The following is a 20358-nucleotide window of genomic DNA, read 5'->3' as shown; positions in this document are numbered from 1 at the left end:
GAAAAAACTTCATATTTAAACGCTACTATTCTACTAGCGTTAGCGTTTGAGAAAAATCTACAAGTTTTTATATTTGAATTTACAAGTTTGGTACTTAAACTTTCATTAACTTCTGTTAATTTATATAATAGTTACATATTTTATCCTTATTCAAACTAACTATCCCCATGACTTCCTAAGAACCCCCAACTTTTTCACACGTTAATAATTTTTTTAAACAAATTACATCATAAAAAAGAGTATTTTACTTTCTTTAATTTGAGTATGATATTGTCATACTTCTTTAACTTTAAAAAATTAGTATACTACGTGATTACCGGTTAGAATTGGCAACAAGTCGAGTTAGACGAGTTTGAGTCGTGTGTAAGACCAAATTAGGGTCATAACGAGTCAAAAAAGGGTTAATTTAGTTCGGTTCGTGTCGTTATGGTTTCGAGTCGAAAGGGGTTAGGTCAGAACATGTTTTAGATTAAAACGATGCCGGGTCGGAAAGTGTTTCAGATAAAAAAAGGTAGGTTTAAAAAATTATCTATTTGAAAAGCTTTGTTTCTTGATTTTCGCCACCGGTTACAAGCTTACTGCATTTGCACGAATTACACGTCTGCATTCGAGTTATGTGTGAACTATTATCAAGTGAATCACGTACCGACACTAATTATGTGGTCGATGTCAGGTTGCCGCGCGCATTCCGCCGCACCGCGTGGGCACCCAACTAGTTTTATTAAAAGCTATAGCTACTCTGCCAAACACCTAAATATATCTAAAAACCACAGCTAACAACTACCAGTTACAGCTTTCAACTACCAGCCACCAGCCAGTTTTGCCAAATATACCCTTAGGGGTGTTTGGGTGAGCTTTTAGAATTACTTTTTTACTTATTTGCTTTTTGAAAAGCAAAAGCCCACTTTAAAGCTTTTCGAGAATTTCGTTTTTAACAGACAGGTTTTATTTAGAAATGAGGCTATTTAAGCAATTATACTCCAAATCACATCCCAAAGAGGCAAAGATAAAGAACGAAACGACCGCGTTTGGTGATTCACTCAACGCATAAATTAACCGATCAATTCCAGGGTTTACTTTGTGGATAAAAAATGTCATCCGATTCAGATTCCGGCAGTGAAACCACCACCACCGTCACCGTTACCATACCTAGTTCCGAACCTACCGATGCCTTAACGACTGCTACCAGTCCACCTTTAGTCTGCCTTTTCCGATTTGCCGCTGACTCCGCTGGGGGCGGACTAATGGGCTCCGTCTTCGGTTACGGTAATATCTCATCTCTCGTCATATTTCTTGAATTTATCGATTGCTTGTTTATTAGATTTGGTATGTAGCTGATAACAATTTTGTTCAACTTATTCTATATGTTCGGCTAATCAATTTAAGATAGGGCTGCACAATTTTAATTTTTAACGCATAAGGCAAAGATGTATTTTTAGAACAGCTTTCAGCTTGCGAGTCATAGTGATGGTGAGACTCGTTAAAACATGTGGGTCGATGAACAACTTGAATTCTTGCAACTTTGGTTAAGAGGTTTATTTAAATTCAAATGAAAAATAAGTAAGCACATTGCAACCCTGGATAGGAATTTGATCTGTTTGTTTTATATGCAATTTGGCCAAATAAAGAAGCCTTAAGTTTAGTGAAGCTGGATATCACTTGTTGAAAAAATATAATTAGTGTAGCTGTGGTGGAACTAATACTTAATTAATTTATAAAAACGGAAAAGTGATGTTTTATTATTAAGGTGTTCTATCATTAGCAGTTTAGCATCGTAGTTGACAATATTCCTTTGGCTTAAGAATCAAAATAATTAATATATGGTGCTAAACTGCTAATGGCAGGACACTGAAAATCGTTAAGGGACTTTTTTTTTCTTTCCTTTTTTATAAGTTAATTAAGTATTATTTGAAACCAATGTTAGCTAATTATTTTTTTATTAGCAACTAATATCTAACTTATACAAAATTTAAGGCTTTGCTCCATGTTTTGAATTATTTGGTGAAATAGCATATAAAACAAATCAGTTTATTGACAAAAGTTGTCATGTGGTTATGCGTTGTTTATCTGAATTTAGATCAATTTCTTAACCAAATATGCAAAGACTCAAGTTTGTTATTGACTTTATTTGTTTTCGAAGGCAGAAGCTGTTATTTTGACATGTTGCTTACTGCTGTTTTTGAATACAACCTTGCTTTGTTTACCCTATTTTTATATTGGTATGCTTTTGTTAGAAGTATTATGTTTTATTTTATATATATTCATATGATTTAAAATTTTAAAAGAGCTGGCTTGTTAAGCTTCTTATAACCTGAGCTTGAGTTCTCCTTCTCAGCTCATTAAAATAATCGACCGAGCTCGCTTGCTTAACTTTGAACCCAACCTGACCTGTCTCGTTTACAGCCCTACTTTAAGAATTTAATTGTTCGAATTTTGTATATGGTGAATAATTAGCCAATCACATCCTGGCTGAATGGCCTATATGTTGTGTGAATGGTCAGTAAGCTCACCTAAATTATTTTGTTAGAATCCTTTGGTGTTTTGAGTTTATATCTTGTTATACCAGGGCTATTAACTACAACTGTTGTGTTAAAGTGAGTTTTTGTTGTGTGAATGGTCAGTTAAGCTTACCTCCATTATTGTTAACCAGGATATATCCCGTATAATATACGGGTGGTTAAAAAAATACAACAAAAAAATTTAAATTTAATACTATACGTAATAACATACCTTATGGATTTATAAGATATAAATAATGATAAATAAAATTTTATAATTAATAAGTATCTAAAAATTTCATTTATTATGACATTTAAAGTTAAATTTGTAACTTTGTTAATAATTTTATAAATGGTCAAACTAAAAAGGGTGCACAAAATGAGTTATAAATAATTAATTGTGGTAATTGATTATGATTCTAGAAAACATTAATTAGTGAATATGTGGCAATTATATAAATGAAAATTGTATTAAGTGGCAGCATAGGTGGATGGTCTAGAAAGAGGGCATGCGGATACATTGTTTTGCTTTAATAGTATAGGTAGATTGTATTTGGTGTTTTAACTGTGAATGGTCAATTTGCTGCACATATTCTATTTGAGCCGGCTGAACTTTGATTTCTTCTCTTCTTTTGTGATTGGAGGGCTTTAGTTTTGTTACAAGTTATGCTGATGCAGTACACAAAAAAATCTGTTTTTTATTTTTTATTTTTTATTTTTTAATAATGTAAATTATTGCATATTCAAATGTGAAGAAAAGATCTGCTATATTTATTTTTGTGCCCTTTTGTTTTCGGAACGGCTGTTCTGACCGCCGTTTTTTTGGGTTTTTTAAGGTTCTGGACTGTTTAAGAAACAAGGGTTTAAAGGTTCATTCAGAGAGGCAGGATCATCTGCTAAGGTAATGCATATTGTATTGTTGCAACTTGCAACTTGACATTGACTTATGGAAGCTATTTATTAATTTATTATGTTTGATCGTTCTTTATTTCTCATCAGACTTTTGCAGTTCTGTCTGGTGTCCACAGTTTGGTTGTATGTTTCTTAAAGAGGCTTCGAGGGAAAGATGATGGTACTAAATATTTAAATGATGATTTGAATTATGACAAGATCGATTTTAGATAACAATAATATAACTTTGTTTTTACAGTCATTAATGCAGGTGTAGCTGGATGTTGTACTGGTCTTGCTTTAAGTATTCCAGGTATGATAGCTTACAAGTTATGTAGTTCTGCTAGTTTAACTGAAAAGGTAGCTTCATAATTATGCTGAAGAAATGAAGAGTTTAATTGCTTATTCTGGAATTGCTTTTACAAAGAGTTTATCTGATTTTATTAGAGAATCATTAATAAGATAAAAGTGGTTTTAAACTAGCTTTATACAAACCGATTATTCTGAAACGCAATCCCAAACATATTCTCATTTAAGCAAACAGAAAGAGGACATGTGGAAAAGTGGGATGGTCAAATGGGCTGCTTAATGGGACTAATGGGTTAAAAGCTAAAACAGGTAAACATGTAAGTTTAGATATGGGTCGTCGGATATGGTCGGGTTAACCTGTCAACAATTTTTTTTTAATTGTTTAATTATTATTTACATAATTTACATAAATATTGTCTGAAATAATTAAAACTGTATAGCAGGCTGTTAGAAAATGATAGGGATGTGAATCGTGTTGGGTTGACGAGTTGAAAAGTTCAACCCGGACACGACCCAGATTTTTATTCGTGTCAATAACATTATTTATCTAGAGCATGGCCTGTTTGACCCATTTGTCTAAATTAAACGGGTTGGTGGTTAAAAATGAAGTTGTGAGCGTGTTACTTTGGTTGGTGAGTTGCAAAAAATTGCTTAAGCGGGTTAATGGCTCCACCTGTTTAGCTAAACATGTTAAATAGGCCATCTTGAACACGACCCGCTTAATTAAACAAGTAGACCTAAACATGACCTTTTAATCGAACGTGTTAAAAAGGTCATCTTGAGCACGTCCGTTTAATAAAACAAGTAGTCTTAAGCACGACCTGTTTAATCCCTTTATCTAAACGTGTAACTGGTTGGTGGCCATTAGGGATGAGATCGGTACCGGTACTGAAAATCACAAATTTTTGGTACCGGTATTTCATGCAAAATTCGGGAAATACCGGTACCGTACCGAATCATACCGGTACCGAAAACTCAAAACTTGGTACCGATTCAGTACCGACGGTATAAAATTGGTACCGAATTTGCTCACCCCTAGTGGCCATAATGGAGTTGTATACGTGTTAATTGGGTTGTAAAATAATGGGTTTAGCGGGTCATAAACGGGCTAATGCCTCGACCTGTTTAACTAAGCAAGTTAAACGGGCCAACCCAAGCGCGACCCATTTATTTAAATCGGCCGACTTAAACATGACTCATTGACTCGTTTTTAAGCGGGTTATATTTGCCAACCCAAAACCTGATTATATATCCAGCCAAAGAATTATCTGCTTGTGATTTTTTTTATTCGTATAATATGGTTTGGAGAAATTTCTGCATGTTCTTTCCGTTTTAATCGACTTTTACAACGTAATATAGTTTATTTATTTATTTTATTCTCCAGGTGCACCACAGGCTCTGTTGCAGAGTTGCATCACGTTTGGTGCGTTTTCATTCATAATAGAAGGACTTAACAAACAGCAGCCCGCAATGGCTCATTCCTTTTTTTCCCGGGCCACGTCGGGTCAACAAGACCATGGGATACTTCCATCTTTGAGCTTTCCTCTTCCCAATGAACTCAAGGAATCGTTTTCTTCCTTCTGCAAGGCCATTGACCAAACCAGCAAAAAAGTCAACTTTCGCAGACGTTAGCCAATCTGATGATATGAATCGTGTCTCCTACCTTTTAGAAGTTTTCGCTCACTGTCTTTTGTAAATTTTTGGTGACATGCTTGTGTTTCTGGAGGCTGCTTTTTGAAAATTTAAGAATACCGTTTAACATTTCATATACTTTTAAAACGGGTCAAATGGGTCGTAACCAAAGCTCTTTTAGTGAACTGCGTAAGCACTGTAAACCTGATTGGTATTTATCTACAATCAAATTCAGGGTTTGTTAAAAATCAAGCAAAGAGTTAAGTTATTATCAAATGTTTGAAATTAAACATTTAAGCTACTATTTAGCGTGGACATTAAAAATTAACTACTTAAGCTTCAAAATTAATAACTTTACACAACAATATGCATCTCATTCTTGAGTATTGTTAATAAGGAATAGAAACATACAAAGTAGTATGTTAATAAGAAATAGAAACATAAATTGTAAATACACAAAAGTTTTTATTCCGTTTAAAAAAGTTTGAATATTTATAATAGTATTTAACTATCATTAAAATAGTAGTACCAGTGACATACGTACTCTTACTCAAAGAAATTCAATGATTAGAGCTAAACAAAGTCCATTTATATTCAGACAGATACAGGTAACACGCACTCTTTACCAAGAAATTTAACGATTAGAGCTAAACAAAGTCTGTTGCTTCCAGACACAAGTAGCATGCCTTAGTACCATCCATACACAGAGAATAATAGCCATATGGGCTGTCAAACATGGAGAAAATGTTATATGGCCTGTATGAGGAGCACAAAGCCACAAAGTCATACAATTCTGGTGGTTAGGAGTTGATATCATATACATAACATTTCTTTTTTTTTACTTCTATAAATTGGTAAGTCAATTGTGCTAGATTTTATTTTTTGTTAAACTAAACCACAGCTCGTTCTCTATTTATATTCATATATAATTATACTAAAAATCACTGTATTTTCTTTTTTTCTTTTTAATCAAATAATAACTTTTAGACATTTATTATTATATTTTCTCTCCTCCACTCACAACCATTTTCAAAAAATTAAAAAATTATACAGTATAAATAGTGTAAACCAAAATTTAACATTCTCACATAGCATTTTCCCCTCCTTTAGTCACAACTACTCATAACCAATACATATATGATAGAATCATAACCATAGAATACGATTTTGACGAGCCTTCCTGAGACGGGATGTCAACCGTGCATTGTGATTTTGACACTCCGAGCCTGACTCATCCAAGAACCACCATCAAAGAGTAAACCAACAAATGTAGGAAACCCTTTTAAGTCAGGTTTCAAACTTGAGATCTTTGTCTTAACCACACCCCATGCCATAAAGCCAACTACGTTAATTTTATAAAACTAAGAGGATTCACAACAACATCTCTATCTCCATCTTTATAATTACACTAAAAAAACTATATTTTCTCTTTCATTTCCAATTAAATAATATTTGTTCATACTTTTATCATTATCTTTTCTCTCCTCCACTCACTACCACTTTAAAAAAATATTAAAAAAAATAGAGGAACAATGTTTCTTCAAATTTACTCACGAACAAAAGTTTCTCTATCTTTCCCACTCACAACAACTAACAACTAGAGAACCACTCACAATAATACAGATGAGTAGAGGTGCACAAATCGGTTAACCAATAACCGGTTAATTTTCTAACCGGTTTTTTTATGGGAAATAACCGGTTAGACCGGTTAATCGGGTCGGGTACTACTGGTTTTGATAAAATATTAAAAAAAAATCGGTTAACTGGTCGACGAATAACCGATTAAAAACCGTTTTTTAATAACATAATATAAACAATCAGTTAACCGGTTTTGAAATCAATAATATAAATCGATTACTAACCGACGGTTAAGATAGGTTGGTAACCGGTTAGACTTTCGGGTATAAATCGGTTAGATTCCGGTTAACTGGTTTATTTGTGATATGAGAATGCTTTAACCCACTAAAAACATACCCAAAGTTGATTTTTTTTTAAAGTCTAAGCTAACCCACTAAAAACAAGTCAATAAGAAATAAACCCAATGGGCTTAGAAGAAGATGCATAGGATGGTAATTGTGTATAGACTAGGTTTCCCTTGAGCCTTTTAAGTTGTGATGAAACCCTAATTTGGACCATAAACCTTACCTGAGGATCAGCAGCAGCAGCAGCAGCAACCATGGGTACACACACTAACACTAATCACTTTCTTCATTTCTTCGCCATGCCAGATTCACCGTTGCTGTTGTTGTTTCAGGTATCTCCAGAGATTCCATGCACAAGAGACGTGCTACCGGAGGCAAGAAGAAGGCCTGGAGAAAGAAGCGAAAGTAAGACTTATATACGCTAATAATTTGAGCTGTTTGCTTCTTGTTTATGTAATGTGTGCTTCAATTGTTATCTACAGCCATTGTTTTATTATCATTGTCGCTAAGAGCTACCTTTAATTGTTATGTTATCTAGTTGGTGTATTCACATTCAGTTATCTGGTTTTCAACATTATAAAACCAAAGCCAAACTGATAAAAGTTGAAACATAACAATAAACTAATGTAGATATATTTTGGCATGACCTAGAACTTTTAGAATCCTGTAACCTGTTTATTGATTATTATAGATGCTACTAGGTGAAGAGAATGCTTCATAAAATTTATAATATAATAAAATTATATATAGCATTCTAAGCAGTTAATGCGGAAAAATATCGGATATCGGCCGAGAACCGATATTTGAGATATAGGTTATTGCGTTGAGATATTGGTGGGATATCGGTAATGTGAATATCATGTGGAATTTATATATACATAGCACTTTAACACTAAACAATTCAGTATATTTTCCTCCTATTAACAAATTAACCTTTTGCAACACTAACAATTGTAGCAGGTAGGAACTGATTAATACTTGAAACACCAACATTAAACACTAAAGTAGAAAATTAAGACTTAAAATGCTGATGTTGGGAATATCAGTGCCGATATTATCGGTACTGATATTTTGACCGATATTTCACATGAGGACCGATAACCGAGATACCACTGAGATTGGCTGCATAGATAGCATTAACTGCTTAGCCTGGTATATATATATATAAATTAAACAGCTGGTTTCAAAATTGAGGTTTGAGATTGCATATGTTTTTATTTCATATGTTTTTCTGACATTTGATTCGAGTTTATAATCATTTTATGTGTAGTAGAACTTTCTGCACTTCTTGTTTGCGCATATAGTTTTTTTTTGTTGTAACAAACCTATTTAGATTTTAATTTTGTTCTTGATAAGGTATGAGCTCGGAAGGCAGCCAGCCAATACCAAGATTTCCAGCAACAAGACTGTTAGGAGGGTTAGAGTTCGTGGTGGTAATGTCAAGTGGAGGGCTTTGAGGTTGGACACAGGTAACTACTCATGGGGAAGTGAGGCTGTGACCCGAAAGACCCGTATTTTGGATGTAGTTTATAATGCATCTAACAACGAGTTGGTCAGAACCCAGACACTTGTCAAGAGTGCAATTGTTCAGGTGGACGCTGCACCATTCAAGCAATGGTATCTGCAACACTATGGTGTTGACATCGGCCGTAAGAAGAAAACTGCCGCAGTCAAAAAGGAGGGTGAGGTATGTCTTGTTTTATGATTTTTTAATATTGATTAAACCTCTGATAACTTATTACTGTTTGAGTCCCTGTGGTTTTAAGACGGAGACACAATGAGTCCCCGAAAAAAATTTTGAACTGGTTGAGTCCCTGTGGTTTCAGAAACGAACCATTTGAGTCCCTGCCGTTACTTAACTTTCAGGGTAAAACTTTCATTTTACTAAAACCACAGGGACTCAAATTGTTCGTTTCTGAAACCAAAGGGACTCAAATGGTTTGTTTGTGAAACCAAGGGGACTCAACCAGTTCAAAAAAATTTTCGGGGACTCATTGTGCCTCCGCCTTAAAACCACAGAGACGCAAACAGTAATTTTCTCTATTTTTTATTTTGATTGGTTAATAGGAAGCAGAAGGTGCAACAGAGGAGGCCAAAAAGAGTAATCATGTTGTGAGGAAACTTGAAAAACGTCAAGAGGAACGCAAGCTGGACCCGCATGTTGAAGAGCAGTTTTCCAGCGGTCGTCTTTTAGCTGCCATCTCATCACGACCTGGGCAATGTGGTCGTGCTGATGGGTACGTATTTCTTTCTAATCACCCTTGGTTTCAAATTCTAAAAAAAGTTTTTTTGTTTTTAATGTCAGCGGTGAAAATAGTAAATTAGGTAATCGCTGTTGTATCACCCATTTTTTTTTAAAAACTTTTTTCTATAATTAGTTTGAACCTTAAAAGTGGATTCATTTGGAGTGTAATGAGAAACTTTTTATTAATGTCAATATCTCTAACACTAGTTTATAATTGTTATTTGATGATATAATCAGATATATTAATGTAGTAAGAAACATAAACTAATATAAAACGTGTAACGAAACAGACGATAAATGAAAAACAATATCATGCATTGGATATCTAATAGAGAACACGTCTTATAGAGCGAATACATTACCTAAAAGCACTACAAGTGTTAAAAGTGATTTCTTGTTCTCCACTTAAATGGGTGGTCATGTATTAAACAGTTCGTCATGTATTGATACTTGTAGAGTTGTAGTTACATATAAATTTTTTTAAACTTGGAATTCTAAGTTCCAACTCAATTTTTGCACAATTTCAGATACATCTTGGAAGGAAAAGAGCTTGAATTCTACATGAAGAAGCTCCAGAAAAAGAAAGGAAAAGGTACTGCTGCTTAGAGCATTTTTCTTTATGATAATAGATTTGTATTTCTTATTTATATTTGACGAATGGCATGATAAGAGCTTTGACTTATTTTGAATGTTGACTATCTTTTTGCGTTTGGTGTCATGACCTTCAAATGACGCGTGCTTGATGAGTTTTTAAGGCTTAAAAGCGTTTAAGTGGTCTTTACTTTTAAGTTTCAAGAATTATTTGTCTTTCAGATGATGACTGTGATGATTCGTTTAGGGTTTTGTTTTGCAACTAGATAGCTACTGGTTGGATTAGAACCGGACAAACAACTGGGTTGGTTAACAAAAAAAATCATAACTCAAATAAAAAAGTAAAAACGTAAAAATGTTTTCACCGTCTTGTTATTGTGTCTCTTTATTTATCGTTGTGTTTTTTGTTTATTTTTGTCATTAATTGTGTCTTTTATCTTTGATATGATTTTGTGTTAAGATTACAAAAGGGAAAATTCTCAAAATTGGCATTTATGAAAACAAATTTCTAGTTCTAGGTATTATTTGTAAAAGTTTCAGAAATAAGTATTATAAACTAGTCGTGACGAGCAACTTGTAGAAACCAATTAGAACTTGCCACGTGCCCTTAAATTAACTGTAACGAGCACGTTCACTAATCATTTACTCATTACGACTAAATAAGTTTCATGCCTCGTAATCAACGTCCACGAGTAATTCGTAAGTCATTTAGTCGCGACGAGTAAATTATAAGATTATACTAGTCGCGACGAATTAACTACTAATAAATTACTCGTGTATGGAATGTAAACATGGTAAACTACTAGTCGCGACTAAAGGACTTATAAATTACTCGTGGGACGTTGATTACGAGGTATGAAACTTATTTAGTCGTGACGAGTAAATGACTAGTGAATGTGCTCGTTACGGTTAGTTTAAGGGCACGCGACAACTTTTAATTGGTTGTACAAACTACTCGTCACGACTAGTTTATAATACGTATTTCTGAATTTTTTTTCAAATGACACCTAAAACCAATGTTTTCAGACCCGGACCGGAGATCGACCCGGACGACCTATTGGGTCAAAGGTCGGACGGACCCGAGAGGTCGGACCAAACATTGACCCGGATGACGTCATAAATGATATATATGTATACACACAAATATATAATTATATATAATAGTATACATATAAAAAAAGCTAACTTTCATGGAACTTAAAAAATATACATCACAATCGTCATCATGTCATACACCGTATTTATATTAATTTTAAGTTCTTCGGTATACCTTAGTTATATATATTACATGATGCCTAGTATATGTATATATTATATGATGACTAATGAGTGAAATATGGTTACTTACTGTAACAATGGAAAATAAATTCTCTTACGTTTTCAAGGATTAAGTTAAAAAAGCATGTGTCCAAAAGGCCCATTTTAAATGGAAAAAAATCACTTTTCAATAAAGCCCAACAGAAACTGTGTTATTAGGGTTTTGAAACTTGAAAGTAGTTCATTTGTGGAGGCTGTCCACTTTCCACCATCAACATCTCTTTCATCTTCATGTTTCTTCTATCAAAATATTCCGTCTATATCATACAAGGCTGGCTCAAAGGTGGCTTTGAACAAGAATGGATCGTAGTCTGCTCCATATGTTGTTAGTTTTGAGCAAAATCAACACACATATCTAAAATTGTCGGTCTGACCGTCGGTTCACCGGTTTCGGGTCGACCGGAAATTTCAAGAACCGGCCGGTTTTATAAAAACGGGCTAAGTAGCATCAACCGGACCGCTGAGGGCACCGGGTCCCGGTCGGACCGGTCCGACCGGCCGGTTCGGTCCGGGTTTAAAAACATTGCCTAAAACTAGAAATTTGTTTCATAAATACTTATTTTGGAAATTTTCTCATCACAAAACTATGTCTTTAAATTTTTTTTTTCCACAAATTTTTCTTACAATTCTCATTTTCTTCTGCCTTTACATTTTTTTAACTTTTTACATTTTTTTAACTTTTCCCTGGGTTATTATTATATACCGTTGTTTTAAATCTGAAGTTGTCGACCATCAGGTCCGTCTATGAGAATTCAAATACTTAGGCCGAACGTACAAAAAAAGGCCCATAGACCCTAACGATTAACGAAATATATAAGATAATTTTTTTAACCGACATTAACGTTATAAAAATAAAAATAGCAAAAATATAGAAATAATAATAGTAAAGAATGTTAATAAATTTGAAATAAATAAAGTAAAACAACATATTGTATTAAAATTAAAAAAAGTGAATATATCAAATCCGCATAATATAATATAAATACATAAAAATAACAAGAGAAATTACGTTTCAACTTAAAAGATTTATTAGTTATTAATTTTGTTTAATTTTAATACTCTTCATCATTTAATAAAAGTAATTAAATAATACTCTTTTTTCTCCTTTAATTTAATCTGGACCTCAAAAAGCTCACTCTCACCCACCTACTCTCTGCACCTTCTCTTCTACAAACCAAAAGCTCAAACACCTCTGTTCGTTGCTGCAATTTAACCTTGAATCTGGTCCGATTAATTTGTTTTACCCTTCTTTTCAGTGTAAGTACTCTAACAACATCATTTCAAGGTGTTAAACTTTATCGCTACAACAGCATTGATTCCGGTATATATAAGTACTAAACTGAAATTTTGGCCGGCCGGAGGGTCAACGGACCCTCCTGACCCCCTGTAGTTCCGCCTCTGGCCCAATAAATAACAAGGGAATGAAGATTTATTTATATTCTATAAAAAAAATTAATATACATATAATTTTATGCCCCCGGAAAATAAGTGCCCCGGCTGGTTGTCCGGGTTGCACCACCCTTAAGCCGGCACTGTCGACCATTATAAATTATGTTAACGCAAATGAGTTTACTGGCTACTATTAATAAAAGACAAATCCGTTCATAATTAAATTTAGAAAATTTTTCAAAATGTCTCATTAACGGGATTCCAATTTTGTTCCCATAATGTTTACAGAAATGTAAACTTGACGACGTGTTAAGACTCAACGCGTCTTCCATAGCCTGTTAGCCTCTAATGTGCGTCTTTCACGACATGACTCTAACACGTCTTTCATGACATGTTTGCCCTATTAATTATTTTTTTAATATTACATTATTATATTAACTTTGCTCGTATTTAGTTTTTTAATAACTTGTAATGCATAAAGTTTTATAAAGTTCAAAATATACCGTTAGAGACGTACTTATTTTTATCTGCGTATTGTAATAAACTTTACTTAAAACGAGTCTGGTCAAATTTTAGTAAGCATTTATTGAACATTTCGATATCAATTCGACACTCGGTTTTGAGCAAAATTTAAGACATGTAAAAAATAAATAAATAAACATGTCTCAACGACATATTCAATATATATATATATATATATATATTACAAGTTATAAAAGAGAAACCAAATATGTATAAAATTAATAGGCCAAACATGTCGTGAAAGACGCGTTAGAGGCAACAGGTCGTGAAATGCATGTTAGAGGCTAACAGGTCGTGATAGACGCGCGTTGGAGGCTAACAGGTCGTGAAAGACACGTTGCGGCCTAACACGTCGTCAAAGACGTGTTTGTTGACGGCATTCTTGGAACCTTTTATTCATTAGAACCAAAATGGTATCTCTAGACATTTTAGGAATTTCCCTAAAACATATGTATTTATTACATATGTGGTAGAGGCTTTAAACATCACCTTATCAAAGGTGACTGTTTTAAAAACAAATTCATATATTTTATATAATCAATACAAAATTTCCACATTAGTAATTTTTACACTTAGAAGAGCACATTTCATCAATCTAACACGTTTAGGTACGTTAATATAATAAATTAGGTTAAAGGAATTTTTCTTGTTACTATTTTGGATTAAAAGGAAATATAGATTTACTTGACTGGTTTAACAAAAACTTTAAGCTATGCTGTAGAAATATGTATTATCATCAATATCTTGTATGAACTTTTTACAGTGCTATTTTTCTAATTGTTCATGATAAAGGCAATGCACAATGGTTGTAGATGTGGTTGCAAATCAAAACTAACCATGTGATCGACTGATCGCCAACATTTCATGTCACGAGAAAGACAACCGCCACGGTGATCAAAGAAGCCAACAGAATCCTAGCGGCGGCTTTAGGTGGTTGACCGCTAGGTGATGTTGAATTGCCAGCAGCTGGCGGAGGTGATTTCTTTATGGAAGGAAGGATAGGTGCATCTGCCACGTCAGCATCCGTTAGGATCGGGTTGGGGGCCTCAGCTGGTGGCATAAACTGCGGTGTCATGTATTCCAGTAATAGGCCTGGTTTAGCAGGAATCATGTATGGTGGGATCTGATCCGGTGGTAATTCTAAACACCGGCTACCTACATTTGTAAAATTTTTAGAAAATTAAATAAATCCTAGAAATTATGAGAAAATGGTTTTTGATAGTTAATGAGTTTACTAATATGCAAAAAGACTTACTTCTGTAACGGGCTGTGGTGGCTGGATAATCAGTAACAACACCATCAACATCAGCTCCCATAACATATGAACTTAGTTCAACATACGGGTCAGATAAGAAGTCCCATGGCTGTGAAACGAACTCATTATTCAAAACCTGTACATAAACCGGGAGCCTAAACGCTTGAAACTTTTCCACAACATCAGTTTGACCAACCAGAAATCCTTTATTTTTAGGGAAGACCGATTCTTTTCTAACAACAACAGAATTAGCAATCTCACTGATTTCTGAGATTGTTGAATTTAGAGCATCACGAATGTTTTCATTGATTTCATACACAAGCTCATGCCTGTTGCTTTTTGATTTGAATAATTTCAAAACCCCGCCATCCGAAGATTGGATTAATATTTTCTTGGTTTTTTGATCTTTGTAAGTAGAGTTATCCAGTACATCAAGAACTGCATCTACAATGTTAAATCCTCGATTTGCTGCTAAGTATGGTGCATTCTGGATGTTAAAGAACCAAAATGATGTTAGTTTTATTTTTTATAATATAAAACTGTTATCAATTAAATTGAATTAATAATGAGAAAATAGACAAGGAGAGCATAGGCTCACCTTAATGTTGATCAAGACACCAGAAATAGAAGTAGAATTACTTGCAAGGTGCAGAAAGTCAGCCAAGGTCATAAAGTTTCCATCATTTTTGAACTTTGGATTACGTGACATAGAGTAGTTCTTATATGTGTTGAATATTACAGCTAACAAAAAAAAACCAGAAAGATCAGTAAGGAGATATATAGAAAGACACAAATAATGAGAATTGTTTAAAATAGAACATAATCAAAACTGACTAGCTCATAACTAAATGAGAATCGTATGCTTACGTCTCAAGCTCTGAATCTGGCTCCATGTAAGGCTGAAGGTAAATATTCCAGAACCTTCATGAAGCTCAGGAATGGCTAACGTAAGGTTGTTAAAACCTGCTTGTGCGACTGTTGTTCTATCAAGGAGGTTTATAGAACCTAAACAAATTGGTATCCCATCACTTGTAATCTGAACAGGGCAATCAATGATATCAGCTCCATCAGAAACAGCTTTTTTGTATGCTAAATCAGTACAACCAGGGTAGTCCCCACTTGCTCCTTCAGATGTGATGATTAATGGTTTTGCTAAATGAAAGAACAAATAAGGAGCTATTTTCAGTCCAAAATTACATCACACGTGTCAAGATGAGCGGGTGGGCCAACAGGTCAAAATAGTTCAGTTTGTAAAAGGCGTTTAAGCATGGATCAGAACAGGCTGGGCTGGGTTGGTTTGACCCATTAAACACTAGATGTTTTGCGAAACTTTGAACTCCAAGACATTATTTTGATATAATTATGTTAAGGTTTTTTGGATAGTGTGTCATGTACTTCAGGATTTTTGGGTGATTTTATTGCTCGTACTAATACGTGTTCGTTTACGTTTGTTTGTCTGTTTGTGCCTGTTTGTGTTTGTTTATGTTCATTGTCTGTTTGTGTTCATTTATGTCTGTATGTATTTGCTTATGCTCGTTTGTGTCCATTTGTGTTCGTTTAAAGTTTAAACAAGTTAACGAACAAACACAAATGAACACGTACAATTCATTTCCTAAACAAACAGATACAAAACGAAATTTCGTTTGGCAATGTGTTCGTGAACCATCCATTTGTCCGGATAGAATCTGAACAAATGAACAGGAACAAGGTCTCCTTCGGTTTGGCTCTGTCCTTTAACAGCCCTACAGCTAATTATGACTAGACAAATAATATTATTTGAAATTTTGAATAGAACTGTTTAGGAGGTTGTATGGAGTAAAATAGACTTTGTGCGACTCTCAGTCCTTTTGATACTTTGACCGGTTCCCCTTACTTTCTTTTATTTAACCCATTTGACCCATTTAAAACAAAACACAAACCAAATCGGCCCATTTAAAGGTAAAAGGATCAGAATGGCCACCTTAGCCATTTTCAAACATCAATTACTGAATCAACTCGGTAAAAAAAAACCATTTAAAACACTGACCTTGTCGAGATTGATTATTTCCCAGGTGAGATAAGCAATCTGCAGGGTTAAAAGAATAAGAATTCAGAAAAGAAAAGAAAATGGGGTTCATATATTACAATATACAGAGAGCAACATCAAAAAAGAAATAAAATCGGTGCTAAACTTACCAAACGCTATGGATGGAGTAACTGGGTTGTCTGAAAGCACACCGTCCACTGAGAATTTTCCATTATCAACAAAAGAGAGATACTCTGATACAGGGTCATAACTGTAATTATATGCAAATGGCACATCATTCATAAAATCAGAGGCAAAAACTTCTAGACCCGCCTTGTGAGCATCTAACACCAGTGAGGTAGATGGTTGCAGATATAAATCTTTATCCACAGGCCATATATATGATTTAGGAACTAAAATTCCAGAAGCAAATGATTTGATTGATGCAAGGTTAGTCAAAAGAGAACCATATGTTTGGTTGGTTGACGACTCGGTTTCATTTTGTCCTAGGAAACGGAAAACTAGTTTGGTTTTGCTTGATTTGAATCTTGTCACCACACTTCTCAGAAAGTTAACCTCGGGAGATGATATGTAGTTAATAGCAGTGTTTCTTGATGTGTTGATAACAAAATGTCTCATGCTCAAATTGTGTTGGCTGTAAAATGCAGCATGCTGCAAAGGTGTAAAGAGAAAGATCGTTAACAACTAGAAGTTGCAACTTTATGCAGTTATAGACTATAAACCAATAATCACCTGAATGTTCAACCACAGTCCAGGTAGTTTCAATTCATTAACAAGATCTTCAACTGGAAGTATTTGTAATGTGCCGTCAAAAACTGGACTTCTAGAAAAGATGCCCTGTGTTACTGTTGCAGTGCAAAACAGGATTGTAAGTAAGCAGCATCAATGAAAGTCATACTTTAAGCTCAAATTAATATTTGACATTGAATGTCACTTTTAAGTCAAAGAAAATGCGGAGTTGTTGACTTATCGGTTAGAACTTACAGAATACATTGTCTAGGTCACCAAATGAGAAATCCACAGGAAACCATCCTGACATAGACACCCCATTCACAGGGTAGGTTTTGTTCCCCTTATCATACACTAAAGAGATTGTGGTACCATTGTCAATATTAAGATTTGGAAGGCAGATCCCAACATTATCATTAGTGAGTTGCACATCACACCACAAGATCATGTCAGATACACCAGTACTCAAAGCAGTTTGGTAGGCATTGATACTTGAGTCAGGAAATAATCCAGAAAAACCACCGCGCGCAACAACTAAAGGTCGATTTCCTGCAAAATGATAGAAAGCATACTTCATATTATAAAACATAGCTAAAGTTTGTACTCAAAAGTCCAAATGCACACAGATGACAACTTGCAACGACCAACCCTAAAGTTTCTATATAATGTAATGCAGATAAGTCAGTAATATTATGTACATGAGGTATTGGACCCTATAGTCCCATATACTATATTAATTAGTATAATGACTTCTATTTAAAAATCATGATATCATATAACAGTTGTGGAAACCAGTTCTACTTAGTATTTTGGCTAAATAAAACATTACTAGTTAGAACTTCGAGCAATCAATCGACTGTTTATAAAAATAAAATCATATGCATTAAGCCATTCAGCTTGTCTAAAATCGCCTAATCTTCTACGCATAGATCTTTCATAAAGTAACATATCACAAATTCTTACCTCATTTACATTGCTTAAACCTTTTTCAAACTCGTTCTATACTCGAACTGAGCTTAAACACCAAAATTACCTGCATCCTCACTTCCACAGCACTAATTAATTCCTCAAAATTTAAATAAAGTTTATAAAAACAAATCACGGTGTGCTATCTAACCTTCCTTCATGATTAACATGCATGCTCCATAAGTCCCCCAAAGTTATACATTTAAACATACAGTTAGAAGTATCTTATTAAATATATATAACTTCAACCAATCAATCGACCATTAACACGAAACGATATCTATAATCATAACTCCTTTGATTGCTTAAACCTAGCTGCTATAGACGCTAACCCTAGAATTGACTAAAATCACATACAATCTCCTTTCCAGAAGCCTAATTCCTACGAAACTGAAATCATTCATTCTCCGAATGAATATAACGCAGAAAAAGAGTAAAATCAGTTGTAGTATTTATTACCTTTCAGAGTTAGCCACGGACTGGTGTTACTACTACTACTACCACTACCGGATCCTTGAGCTGCAGCGGCCAAGGATACGTAGCAGATGAACAGGCTGAATAGCCATCGGAGCTTGCACATTGCTGGAATCCCAATGCCTAATGCGTGATTGATTGTTGTTGTTGTTGTTGTTGTTGTTGTTGTTGTTACAGTAGCAGATTTCAGAATATGAGTGTAGTACTGTTGCAAATTTATTGTTAGTGAAGAGATGCACGCAATTTGTACGTATGGTATATATATTCTTCGCCACCTTCCGATTTATTATTAGTGGGAGACACTCACGAGCGCTAATTTCGTCACATTGACCATTCTTGTTATAAGTTTGACCATATATTACTTACCACCAAATAACGTTTCGTATCTAGCTTACCCGGGAACACCTTTAAGGAGGAAACCACCAACATGCTATAACCTCGTTTAGTCAGGTTTCAAACTTGAGAGTTGAGACTATAAAATCTGAAGCTTTAACTATCACCTCTATACCATTGGATTAGAAAACCATCTGCTGGTAAGGTAAGGCTACAACTCATTGATTTGGCATTCGGGGTCTAGTTAGCATGACACTTCAGAATTTTAGTCTAGCTTGTAATAATAAATCGGTCGGGTGTAAAAAAAATTGGTTTAGGTAGTAATCATCCATTCTAAATTGTCATACACTAGAGCTACAAATACGTGAAGTAAATATTATGTGATAAATAGCTTGTAGTCTTGTGATAATAAGATTTTTAGTAAAGATGTTTCTTCCTAAGAGCCTAATCTAGTCATGTGTTGAACAATTGTTTGTTTAACTATAAAAAAAATTGATCTAGTAAAATTAATGGCTCAAATTAGTATGATTAAGTGAAAAATTGAAGAATAAATTACAATTGTTTGTTTAATTGTAAAAAAAATTGTTTTGAGGTCTTATGTGCAAGTAACGAACATTTTTAAGGTTAGATAACTCAATTTAGTTTGATATCGACTTGCAAGTTAGTTTGATATGGGTCGACGGTTGAATTGTATTGATATGGATGGATGCTCGATGAATTAGATCGTAGAATTAGGTTTAGGTTATTTACGATTATGCCATCGCGTGAAATTGAAATAGACGTTCTAAAAGTTCGCGTATCTAATGTACGATAACTGATTATTGTATAATATCCCACCCCTATGTTTGGATCAAATACAAATAAAATTAACGTGCTAATTGCGAGAATCAAATAGAATAATCATATATACAAGTGGAGTAATTAGGTAATTACATCATAAAGTAATTACTTTATGATGTAATTACCTAATTACTCCACTTGTATATATATAATTACTCTACTTGATTCTCACAATTAGAACGTTAATTTTATTTGTATGTTAACTTTTTTCCTATATATATATATATGAGTGAGATATAGAGAGAACTCCGAACTCCTCTTAAAGAGAGAATTAGAGAACTAATAAATAATTATTTTTAATTTAAAAAAAATATTTCCCTTCTTCTAATAAGATGATATTGTTCCTAAAAAAACGTATATGTAGTGCATATGTGCACTAATGTGTATTACATATATACAATAATGATTTATTGCATATA

The 20358-nt window shown here is 34.0% G+C and overlaps 3 protein-coding genes across 3 annotated transcripts; 2 read left to right on the top strand and 1 right to left on the bottom strand.

Moving 5' to 3' along the window:
- Positions 1-1181: 1181 nt before the first annotated feature.
- Positions 1182-5371, top strand: LOC143569027 (chloroplastic import inner membrane translocase subunit TIM22-2-like). Its single transcript, XM_077055035.1, has 5 exons — positions 1182-1266; positions 3335-3399; positions 3498-3570; positions 3649-3702; positions 5083-5371. Exons 1-5 carry the CDS (start codon positions 1245-1247, stop codon positions 5328-5330), a joined length of 462 nt encoding a protein of 153 aa, XP_076911150.1. The 5' UTR covers positions 1182-1244; the 3' UTR covers positions 5331-5371.
- Positions 5372-7589: 2218 nt separating this feature from the next.
- On the top strand, positions 7590-10144 carry LOC143569026 (small ribosomal subunit protein eS8-like). Its single transcript, XM_077055034.1, has 4 exons — positions 7590-7657; positions 8609-8939; positions 9320-9489; positions 10025-10144. Exons 1-4 carry the CDS (start codon positions 7602-7604, stop codon positions 10101-10103), a joined length of 636 nt encoding a protein of 211 aa, XP_076911149.1. The 5' UTR covers positions 7590-7601; the 3' UTR covers positions 10104-10144.
- A 3869-nt stretch (positions 10145-14013) lies between these two features.
- On the bottom strand, positions 14014-18872 carry LOC143569025 (glycerophosphodiester phosphodiesterase GDPDL3-like). Its single transcript, XM_077055033.1, has 9 exons — positions 18752-18872; positions 17582-17875; positions 17330-17442; positions 16747-17248; positions 16598-16636; positions 15439-15723; positions 15170-15312; positions 14572-15058; positions 14014-14471 (listed from the first exon to the last, which is right to left on the bottom strand). Exons 1-9 carry the CDS (start codon positions 18870-18872, stop codon positions 14179-14181), a joined length of 2277 nt encoding a protein of 758 aa, XP_076911148.1. The 3' UTR covers positions 14014-14178.
- Between the last annotated feature and the right edge of the window lie 1486 nt (positions 18873-20358).

This window comes from Bidens hawaiensis, unplaced genomic scaffold, assembly GCF_021521415.1.
Source record: "Bidens hawaiensis isolate Kalapana, Puna unplaced genomic scaffold, B.hawaiensis_p1.1 tig00024293_1, whole genome shotgun sequence".
Taxonomy (NCBI): domain Eukaryota; kingdom Viridiplantae; phylum Streptophyta; class Magnoliopsida; order Asterales; family Asteraceae; genus Bidens; species Bidens hawaiensis.
This window is presented reverse-complemented; position numbering and strand designations above follow the sequence as displayed.